Source organism: Theropithecus gelada, chromosome 9 (assembly GCF_003255815.1).
Source record: "Theropithecus gelada isolate Dixy chromosome 9, Tgel_1.0, whole genome shotgun sequence".
Classification (NCBI taxonomy): domain Eukaryota; kingdom Metazoa; phylum Chordata; class Mammalia; order Primates; family Cercopithecidae; genus Theropithecus; species Theropithecus gelada.
The window spans coordinates 89,060,808-89,072,639 of record NC_037677.1 but is presented as its reverse complement, the minus strand read 5'-3'; the positions used below and the strand labels follow the sequence as shown (position 1 = coordinate 89,072,639).

The 11,832-nt window shown below is 40.8% G+C and overlaps 1 protein-coding gene and 1 pseudogene across 1 annotated transcript in view; one reads left to right on the top strand and one right to left on the bottom strand.

Annotated features, from left to right (window-relative positions):
- Positions 1–4,036: 4,036 nt before the first annotated feature.
- The window catches only part of KIF11 (kinesin family member 11), a 68,099-nt gene continuing 60,303 nt past the window's right edge, over positions 4,037–11,832 (bottom strand). Inside the window, exons 20-22 of the mRNA XM_025397958.1 lie at positions 9,292–9,443; positions 8,452–8,568; positions 4,037–5,781 (exon numbers count right to left, since the gene is read on the bottom strand). Coding sequence (XP_025253743.1) covers positions 5,650–5,781; positions 8,452–8,568; positions 9,292–9,443 — 401 coding nt within the window. The 3' untranslated portion in view covers positions 4,037–5,649. The remainder of the gene's footprint in view (positions 5,782–8,451; positions 8,569–9,291; positions 9,444–11,832) is intronic.
- LOC112631708 lies at positions 9,477–10,886 on the top strand (annotated as a pseudogene).

Genomic DNA, 11,832 nt, shown 5'->3' with positions numbered 1-11,832 from the left:
ATCCCAGCACTTTGGGAGGCCGAGGCGGGTGGATCACAAGGTCAGGAGATGGAGACCATCCTAGCTAACACGATGAAACCCCATCTCTACTAAAAACTATAAAAAATTAGCCAGGTGTGGTGGTGGGCACCTGTAGTCCCAGCTACTTGGGAGGCTGAGGCAGGAGAATCACTTGAACCTGGGAGGCGGAGGTTGCAGTGAGCCGAGATTGCGCCATTGCACTCCAGCCTGGGCAGCAAGAATAAAACTCTGTCTCAAAAACAAACAAAACAGTCTGTCACTCAGGCTGGAGTGCAGTGGTGCAATCTCGGCTCACTGCGACCTCCGCCTCCCAGGTTCAAGCGATTCTCCTGCCTCAGCCTCTCGAGTAGCTGGGATTACAGACGTCTGCCACCACACCTGGCTATTTTTTGTATTTTTAGTAGAGACGGGGTTTCACAATGTTGCTCAGGCTGGTCTCGAACTGTTGACCTCAGGTATTGCACCCTCCTTGGCCTCCCAAAGTGCTGGGATTACAGGCTAGTTCCAACATATTTCCAACATCCCATACCCATTAAGCAGTCACTCTTCATTCCCCTCCTCACACCAGATTTAACCACCACCAGTCTGGTGATTCTATGAATTTACCTATTCTGGATATTTCATAAAACTAGAATCATAGAATATGTGAACTTTTGTGTCTTACTTCTTTCACTTAGCATAATGTTTTCGGTGTTTATCCATATGGTAGCATGTATCTGTACTTCATTTTTATGGCTGAGTAATCTATCATATGTATATAATACATTTTGTTTATCCATTCATATATTGATGGGTTGTTTACACCACTGGGTCACTGTGAGTAGTGCTACTACAGCATCTGTGTATACATTTTTGTGGATGCATGTTTTCTCTTGGGCAGACAGCTAGGAATGGAATTGCTGGGCTATATGATAATTCTGTTTATCTTTTTCAGGAACCACCAAACTCTTTGTTTACAGTGACTGAACCATTTTACATTCCCATGAACAATGTACAAGGTTCCCATTTTCAGGCTGGGCGGGGTGGCTCATGCCTGAAATCTTAGTACTTTGGGAGGCCAAGACAGGTGGATCACTTGAGACCAGGAGTTCAAGACTAACCCGGGCAACATGGTGAAACCCCATCTCTACTAAATATATAAAAATTAGCCAGAAAAAAATTAGTTGGGTGTGATGGTGGGCACCTGTAATCCCAGCTACTCCAGAAGCTGAGGCAGGAGAATCACTGGAACCCAGAGGGCAGGGGTGGCAGTGAGCTGAGACAGAGCCACTGCACTCCAGCCTGGCCAACAGAATGAACTTCATCTCAGAAAACAAAAAGGTTCCCATTTTCCAGCATCCCCAACAACACTTTGTTTTTTCTGTATTTTTTGTTATAGCCATCCTTCTGGATGTGAAGTGGTATCTCACTGTGATTTGGATTTGCTTTTCTCTGATGGCCACTGTCTTACTGCTTCCAAGATCCTCTCTTCAGTTTTGGACAGTTTATGTATGTCTCGACATGGATCTCTCCTGACTTATCCTATCTGGAGTTCTGCAAACTTCTTGGATGGGTACATTCAAGTGTTTTCACAAATGTGAGGTGTTTGGGGCCGTTATTTCAAATATTCTTTCTGCCTCTTTCTCTCTTCTCTCCTTCTCAAACTCCTATTTTGCAAAGGTTGGTATGCTTGGTGGTAATCCACAGGCCTCTTAAATTGCTTCTTTCCTTTGTTCTTCTGCTCCTCAGATGGGTAATTTCAACTGATCTACCTTCAGCTTCACTGATTCTTTCTACTGTCTGGCCATATCTGCTATTAGAACCATTCAGTGATTATCCCCCCTTTTTTATTGTACCTTTCAGCTAATTTTTATGGTTCCTTTTTATAATTCCTTTGAAAATCTCTATGGGACATTGTTTCCCTGTATTCCCTTAGCTCTTTGAGCACTTTTGAGACAGTTGATTTACAAATGTTGTCTTCAAGTCCAATGTCTATGCTTCCTCAGATAGTTTATTTTAATTTTTGCTGTAAGTGGGCTGTAATTTCTTTGCATGCTTCACAGTTTTTTGTTGGAAGCTGAATATTACTTTACTATCATGTGGTAACTCTGGAAACCAGATTCTTCGCTCCTCAGGGTTTTTGTTACTTGCTGTGGGTTGTAGTGGTTTGTTTAGGGACTATAGAGACAAGGTCTCGCTCTGTTCCCGAGGCTGGAATGCAGTGGCACAATCAGAGCTCACTGCAGCCTCAAATCCCTGGGCTCGACTGATCCTTCCACCTCAGCCTCCCAAGTGGTTGGGACTATAGGCATATGCCACCATGCCCAACTAATTAAAAAGAGAAATTTGCTTTATAGAGACGAGCTCTCACTATGTTGCCCGGGCAGGTCTCGAACTCCTAGACTCAAGTGATCCTCCCACCTTGGCCTCCCAAAGTACTGAGATTACAGGCATGAGCCACAGCACTCAGTCCTAGTGACTTTTCTGACCTGTTTTTGTAAAGTTTCTGTTCTTTGACTTACATGGTCTGTAAGGTGTCTTCCTTTTGCTTGTGTTCAGCCAGTGTGTTGAGATTTCTTTGAAAACTGGTTGCCCCAAAAATTAACAAAGGAAGAAAAAAACCCTGTTTTTGCTGATTGGCTGTGTTGGGACACACCTTCAGTGTCTATCTGGGCCATTTTAATTTGGCCTTAGCCTTTACTTCCTGCTTGCACTGAGCCTACACATCAGCCAGACATGAAATCTTGGGGTCTTCTCATGTTTGAATGTGCATGGCTTTCTAAATCCCCCAATATACATGGGTGCTTTTGAATAACCTAATTTCTCTAAGAAATTCTCTCTGCTGCTTTCCTCTCAGGCTTTAGGCACTCCTTTGTTTACCTAAACTGTAATTTTTTGCCTCAGGTGGCAGCAGGTTGTTCATTTGTCTTACAATATTTAGAGACAAACCTGCCACTTTCTTTCCAACCCTGATTGAGTTCTGAGTTAGATGAAACAAATGCAGATGCCTTGTGTCAGTCCTTGAAGCTGCCAGACTGGCCAGAACAAGCATAATCTTTCAAGAATAAGATCTCTGGGGCTGGGTGCAGTGTCTCACGCCTATAATCCAAGCACTTTGGGAGGCGGAAAAGGGTGGATCACCTGAGGTCAGGAGTGTGAGACCAGCCTGGTCAACATGGTGAAACTCCGTCTCTACTAAAAGTACAAAAATTAGCCGGGTGTCGTGGTGTGTGCCTGTGGTCCCAGCTACTTGGGAGGCTGAGGCACGAATTGCTTGAACCTGGGAGGTTGCAGTGAGCCAAGATCATGCCAATTTGCACTCTGGCCTCGGTGAGAGTGAGACTCTGTCCCCAAAAAAGAAAAAAAAAACCTCTCTTCTCCCTAGAAACCAGGACTAGGACCCCACGCTGAGAATGTGGTCTGTGTGTCTTCAAGACTGTTGCAGAGCTGAGAATGGGGAAAGGGCAAGTAACACTGCCAAGCTTTCCTTCTCTTTTTAGGTTGCCTTTTTCTTGATTCAGCAAATGCTTAGTGCTGTAAACTATTTTCCTGGGTTCTGACAAAGTTGTTTCTGAATGTTTTTGCTTGATTTTTCAATGTTTCTGTGGAGGAAAAGGTCCTTGAAGCTACCTACTTGGCCATTTTTGCTGATGCTACTCTTGGTTACATTCTGAGGGCCCGACATTGTGTATGAAAATTGGTAGAGCTAATTTATGGCTCTGCATGTTAAAATTCTCTGGAGATTTATTTTTGCTTCTGTGAGGCAGTGAAATTAGTTGCATCAGCATTCTCAGATAACTTTTAAACAGTCATGGAATGAGATGACTTAAAACTGGACTTCAGGCTGTGTGAGGGCCTATTTCTCACTAACCTTGCATGTAGGATAGTCCCTTGGAGTGCAACTAAAACCCTGCATGTTTACTAGGCTCCTTCTTCTTTGGTGGTACCTGCATAGTTTATTTTGGGAATGTGAATGCAGCTTGCCTAACTCTCTAAACATACCCATTGCCAGAGAAGAAATAATGGAGCAAGCAGGTTAATGTAGAAACCACATTTATTAACCATGGATTCACTGAGGGCAGTTTTATTAGATATTATCCACAGCTTATGCTGACATCTGATTTTGCAGAGAAATTATAGCCATTATTTTATTAAGATAATTCTACAAGATCAATTTAGTTTCTTGAAGGAGCATATATTCTAATTCTTCAATAGGGTTTGGTTTAATTTAGCTATCAAAGTCAAATGTCTCTAAACTTTACACACTAAACTCATTGTGGGCACAAAATTTATTCTTTGTACATATTCCTTCTAAGTGTTTTGGTTCTTCAAGCTGAAACATCTCAACTTCCAGAAATATGGTTGCCAGATCAAAAATACCAGAGTCCTTCTAAGGGTTAAGATTTGAATCAAGAAAAAGACACATATACATATTTTATTATATACAAACAAGGAACAACAAAAAGTTTCATCATGTAAACAAAAGAATATAAATTATAGACATAATTGGAAGTTTCAAAAAGTCCTTAAATCATTGTGATCTTCTCGAAAAGACACAGGTCTTGGAGTGTGGGCACAGAGCCATCAGTCAGACGTCTGGGTGGTCTCCCATAATAGCAATTTATATTCTAGAGAAGTGGGCTTTTTGTGAACTCTGTCAGGGTGAATGAGTTAGGCCTCTTAAAGGAATGAAATGCTTTCACATTTGGGGCAACAAGTGAAAAATATTGAAAGAAGGGATACAACTAGGATTAGATTTATTGTTGACAGTGATTTTAGAAATAAATCACTAAAAACATGTTAAAAGATTTCTAGATAAAATTCTGGCTACCAAAAATAAGAAAGGATACCTTTTGTGGCTCTACAAATGGTTTGGTGAAAAATAAAAAAGGAAAAAGTGAGCCGAGGAGAAAGCAAAATAGGGAAGTCTAGGGAGGAGGCAAGAAAATACACAAGTCATAGCAAGAAAAAAACATGAGATGGTCCTTTCTAAGGCCAGGTGTTGGTGATATTTACCTATGTAAGCTCAAGCCTAGAAGAGTACAGTTCTTATATATTCACTACCTAATGCTATACAAGAAAAAATACTTTTCATTTGTTATGAAAGAACTACTTTATATGAAAACTAAAAATATGTATTTACATTGCAAATCCCAGATGAAACCCAATTTAATACAAAGTGAACTATAGGGATGACAGAAAAATGGGTAGATATCAAAATTCAACTAAATTTACAGTACTGCCTTATATCTTTTTTAAATTTTGTTTTTGAGACCGAGTCTTGCTCTGTTGCCCAGGCTGGAGTGTAGTGGTGTGATCTCGGCTCAACGCAACCCCTGCTTCCTGGGTTCAAGTGATTCTCGTGCCTCAGCCTCCCCAGTAGCTGGGATTACAGGAGTGTGCCACCACACCCGGCTAATTTTTAATAGAGACGAGGTTTTGCCATGTTGGCCAGGCTGGTCTCAAACTCCTGGGCTCAAGCAATCCACCCGCCTCAGCCTCCCAAAGTGCTGGGATTACAGGCATGAGCCACTGCACCCGGCTGATATATATATTCTTTTAAAATCTATACACAAGGCTCAAGTTCTGGGGTTTCAGGTTTTATTTTTAAGTTTTCTTTAAAAATAAAATTGCTAACCCCCAAGTGAATTAAAGGTTGATCTGGGCTCGCAGAGGTAATCTGCTCTTTGTCACCAAGTGCTCTGTAGTTTCTTCCACTTTAGACCTCTCCAGTGTGTTAATGCCTCTGTTTTCTTTGTCTTTTCCATGTGATTTTTTATGCTGTGGATTTAAGGGGGAAAAATTAAGTCAATATAAAGTAACATTTGATACACATTAACTACACTCTATTTTCAAAGTTCTCTGGGCTATAAGCAAGAAAACTTAAGTGTAGAAAACCAGAAAAGGTTTAGCACAAGTTTGAGCCAACAATTTGGCAAGTAGAACCAAATGCCTTCTTTATTTGATCACTAATGGAAGGAGTAGAGTGAAAGAAATATTAATTTTCTGTGTTATTTTCTAAGACATAGTTACAGATTTTACTCCAGGGTAGGGGTTCTCATCAGGGAGCGATTTTGCTCCCACAGGGGACGTTTGGCAATGTTTAGAGACTTTTTTGGTGTTACAACCAGGGAGTGCTACTGGCTTTGAGTGAGTATTCACATAGTTCACTGTTTTTCTTGTGTACCGACATAGTACAGTCCACAGGAAAGACCATTACAACAAAGAATTACCCAGTTTAAAATGCCAATAGCACTGCTGTCAAGAAACCCTGCTCTAAGGAAACAAAGATTTGCTGTCATGCAGAAAAGCCAATTCTGTTTTAAGCAGAGAAACTGGTATATGGGACACCTTAAAAACAGTTTTGCTTAGTTCTTAAAAATTGTATTTTATTTTATTTGTAAAACCTATTTCATATTCCTCATTTGGAAGTTCTATTTCATTGGAATCCTACTTACCCATACAGAACATTAATGGACTGGTGACATTCATTGTACACTCAGTCATCAATGCTGAGACAAATTATAAACAAACTATTAAAGCTTTAAACCCAGAGAAAATCCCCACATCACACTGTTACTAGGGAAAAGATTTCTGGACTTCAGCTGAAGGTCTAAAACTCCATCCCAAACCCTCTCTGGTATTGTAGGGACTTCCTTGCCATAGCTGAATCACTAAGCCTAATTCAAAATGCCACAGGTAATAATAATAAAAGAATTCCTGACCAGGGATTAAGTAGTCACCAGGTTCTCTTATCCTTCCCCCTTTCCTAACTTTATAAGATAGAAGAAAAGGATAAAAACTGAAAGAAACATATATATAGTTCTCTAATAGTGAAGAATAAAGCAAAAGGTGGCAAGAATTTGGGGATAAAATTGCCCAGAGGAAAACAGGGAGGAATTTATGAGAACCTGAATTAGAACTTTGTTAACAGTTGAAAGCAGTGATGGAGAATCTTTAGACCTTAAGGGAAGGACCTGTAGATCAACTAAAAACAGTTACAGGCCAAGCACAGTGGCTCACGCTTGTAATCCCAGCACTTTGGGAGGCCGAGGCGGGCGGTTCACCTGAGGTCGGGAGTTTGAGACTAGCCTGACCAACATGGAGAAACCCCTTCTCTACTAAAAATACAAAATTAGCCAGGTGTGGTGGTGCATGCCTATAATCCCAGCTACTCGGGAGGCTGAGGCAGGAGAATCGCTTGAACCCAGGAGGCAGAGGTTGTGGTGAGCCAAGATTGCGCTATTGCACTCCAGCCTGGGCAACAAGAGTAAAACTCCATCTCAAAAAAAAAAAAAGAAAAGAAAAAAAGTGGGTAGAGGGCTGGGCACAGTGGCTCACGCCTGTAATCCCAGCACTATGGGAGGCCGAGGACGGTGGATCACTTGAGGCCAGGAGTTTGAGACCAGCCTGGCCCACATAGTGAAACCCTATCTCTACTAAAAATACAAAAAAATTAGCCAGGTGTGGTGGTTTTCGCCTGTAATCCTAGCTACCTGGGAGGCTGAGTCAGGAGAATCACTTGAACTCGGGAGGTGGAGGTTGAGTGAGCCGAGATTGTGCCACTCCACTTCAGCCTGAGTGACTCAGTCTCAAAAAAAAAACCAAAAGTGGGTAGGAGAGGTCACAGGATTTATTCACATTGGATTAGAGCAGGCAAGGTGCTCAGGAAACATGGGGCAACAGTTTACAAGAGAAGAGCCTCAGGGAGGGGAAATCACTAATATAACCTAAGCAGTCTCCAGTCTCTCAATCTTTTTTTTTTTTTTTTTTTTTTTGAGACGGAGTCTCGCTCTGTCACCCAGGCTGGAGTGCAGTGGCCGGATCTCAGCTCACTGCAAGCTCCGCCTCCCGGGTTCACGCCATTCTCCTGCCTCAGCCTCCCGAGTAGCTGGGACTACAGGCGCCCGCCACCTCGCCCGGCTAGTTTTTTCTATTTTTTAGTAGAGATGGGGTTTCACCGGGTTAGCCAGGATGGTCTTGATCTTGTGACCTCGTGATCCGCCCGTCTCGGCCTCCCAAAGTGCTGGGATTACAGGCTTGAGCCACCGCGCCCAGCCTCGGTCTCTCAATCTTTTCAGTCACTTTGCCTTCAAAGTCTGATTATGGGCAGAGATAGGTTCCAAGACTTACATGTCAAAGGTAGAAGAAAGAGGAATGACTGCTCTCAGTGTCTGAGTACATAGGAAGCAGAAAAGGAATAAATACAATAGCTAAACACTATCAGCTAAGGATGTAGATTAAGTCAAATTCTGCCTTCATTTATTCTACAGAAAACCCCTTATCAATATCAGATTTTTGTAAATAATTCAAATCATAAGCCTTAACAAGCCATCCTAAGGAATAATTGAAAGGTTTTTGTTGTTCTACTCACCACAAATAATGCCTTTATACTGAATAGTAAATGAATGACTTACATCAGATATGGAAGGGTTATCTGATATGATATACCTGGAAAAATGGAACCCCGCCAATTGATGAACAATCCACACCAGCATCTACAGATGGCTCTTGACTTAGAGGTTCTTCAGTACACTGCCCTAGAACTGCCTTTTCTACATCCACATCCTAAAAGAAGAAACTGGATGAGTGACTAAGTCCAAGGGCTTAAAAGTCATCGCAAGAGTAACGGTAGTTTTCTTCTTTGAATATAACACAATGCCCATGGTATAATATGAAAGTTAAACCTCAACAAAATTATTAGAAAGTCTACAAATTAATGAAAATAATTCCTAATATATTTTTATAGAGAGTAGAGGTTCCATGGCCGGGCGCGGTGGCTCACGCCTGTAATCCCAGCACTTTGGGAGGCCGAGGCGGGCGGATCACAAGGTCAGGAGATCGAGACCACGGTGAAACCCCGTCTCTACTAAAAATACAAAAAATTAGCCGGGCGCGGTTGTGGGCGCCTGTAGTCCCAGCTACTCGGGAGGCTGAGGCAGGAGAATGGCGTGAACCCGGGAGGCGGAGCTTGCAGTGAGCCGAGATCGCGCCACTGCACTCCAGCCTGGGCGACAGAGCGAGACTCTGTCTCAAAAAAAAAAAAAAAAAAAGAGAGTAGAGGTTCCTATATAACAATGTTACTAAGTACAATATTAAATATTGGCAATTATTATCTACTAGCATAATTTAAAAACTAGTAAGATTAAAAGAAGCCTAAGGGCTAGGCCTATCATTAATGAGAGGCAGGGTAAGACTGAGGAGTGAAAAGTAAAATTCTTCACATGAAGTCAACCACATCAAGAGTTCATAAGAGAGTTCTATTATAAAATTATGATCCTTTAAATTTACCGGAATTGTCTCTTCTTTGTTGTTTTCTGAAGAGTTTAGCATCATTAACAGCTCAGGCTGTTTCCTTTTCAACTGATCAAGGAGATGTTCACGTGGTTCGGTTCTTACCAGTGTTGATGGGTATAAATAATTTTTCCTCTGTGGTGTTGTACCTTTAATGGACATTAGATAAGAGGTAACAAAGTATGAGATGTAAGTATTTTTAAAAAGTACTAAAACTTCCTAATCAATCTTGTCTTCTAAAAATATAAAATATAAAAGTATAATTGCCATATTTGAGGATCAGTCTTGCTACCTGTAAGGCAGACATTGTTTGCAACTAACAATATTTTCTAATTTGACAACAGACTTTACTATTTTCAAGATTCATCCTACTCTCTAAAACATGAAGTTTACCATCTCTGAGGATATATAAAAGATGTGTTATAAGCTCTAAAAGGAGTTGTAGTGTTCTGAAAAAAATGGCAGCATTATTGGAACGAGCAGATTTCCCAACATGATTACTTTGATAGGAGTAATCATTTCACTATAAATGTGGAGTGGTGGTTAAATATTAACCAGTTATATATATATATACTATGTTGCCCAGGCTGGTCTTGAACTCGTGGGTTCAAACGATGCTCCTGCCTTGGCCTCCCAAAGTGCTGGGATTATAGGCGTGAGCCACCACATCAGGCCCCCAGTTATATTTATCTGTAATGAGCTCATGCTTTCGTAATTTACAAAAGTACTTGCCTTTCCACTCAACATTTACATTCCTAACTTCATTGAAAAGTAGACAGTAAATCTTACAGGTCCCTTGGGGAAAAAAATAAACCAACATTCTATGTAGCACCATCCCCTTTTAACAATTGGTTTTTAAATTTTAAAAAAAGAGAGTTTTGTGATATAACTGACATACCATAAAACACTCATTTTATGTGTACAATTCAGTGGATTTCAGTGAGTTTACAGGGTATGCAACCATCACCACAATCCAATGAAGAACCCAATTATTTGTGCTGTGTAAAACAGCTTGTGGCTCTCCTCGCTCGCCTTCTGGCTTTGCCACGCCCTGCTCCGGAGAGACACCCGCCATTTCATCCAGTAAGCGGCCCCGGCCTGCAGAGGAGAGCGGCTGCAGCTCCGCTTTGCCCGGCTCTCCGAGCACGCCACGGCCCCCACCCGGGGCTCCGCACGGGCCGCGGGCTACGGGACCTGTACAGAGCCTATGATTACACAATACCACCTGTGGAGAAAGCTCTTGTGAAAACGGACATTCAGATAGCGCTCCCTTCTGGGTGTTATGGAAGAGGAGCTCCACAGTCAGGCTTGGCTTGCAAAACACTTTATTGATGTAGGAGCTGGTGTCATAGATGAAGATTATAGAGGAAATGTTGGTGTTGTACTGTTTAACTTTGGCAAAGAAAAGTTTGAAGTCAAAAAGTGTGATCGAATTGCACAGCTCATTTGCGAACGGATTTTTTATCCGGAAATAGAAGAAGTTCAAGCTTTGGATGACACCTAAAGGGGTTCAGGAGGTTTTGGTTCCACTGGAAAGGATTAAAATTTATGCCAAGAACAGAAAACGAGAAGTCATGCCTTTTTCTTAAAAAAAAAAAAAAAAAAAAAGTTTTTCCTTAAAGTGTTTTGCACTTCTATAAACTTACTAGCTTCACCTTCGAAAAGTACTGCATTTTTTACTTTTTTTTTTTTTATGGTCAAGGAAAAGATCATAAAAAAATAAAACACAAAGTTTTTCTTTGTGTTTGGATCAAAAAGAAACTTTGTTTTTCTGCAATTGATGGTTGTATGTAAATCTGCTTTGTGGTGACCTGATGTAAAGTGTCTTCTTACAATCAAATGTACATCAATTACAGATTAAAAAAAAAAAACCTGTATTTAACTCAAATGATCCCCCTTCAGCAACTTATTTTGCTTTGTTTTAAATCTTAAGCAATATTTTGTATTCAGTAAACTTATATTCTTTCACAAGGTACAAAATCTTGCATAAGCTGAGCTAAAAGAAATGAAAATGAAAAGGAGAGATTAAAGGTATTCCTTGTTCTTCTTTCTCTTCACTAGTTTAAAAACTTCTTAATCTTAAGATTCTTTGTGATGAGGATGAGAAAAGAATCCTCAGTTTATTTTTCCACTATTAATCTTTCTTTTGATAAATCCTCTATTGACTGGATAGAGGTATGTTTGTGAAAGACATGTAACTTGGGGATCTGTTACCTTTGGTTTGTTCCCCTGAATTTCATCTCATCAGGCAAATCGTACTAGTTGTAGCTATGAGTACTAGTTGTAGCTAAGTGAAGTAGCAATAGGCTGTAATCGAGAAAATATGCCATTTATAGGCATATAAATGAAATAATAAGATAAATGAAATAATATATACTTCGGCCACCAGCTTTTTCTGTCTCTCACACATAAGCAGCACTTCACTGCAGATACGGGACTGATTCTGTGGCTTAGCTTGATTAACATCTTTTGGAAGTTTCTGCTAGTGTGCTTTCCTTTCTTTACTATGTTTCTCAAATTCCTTTGTGTCAGGGTTTT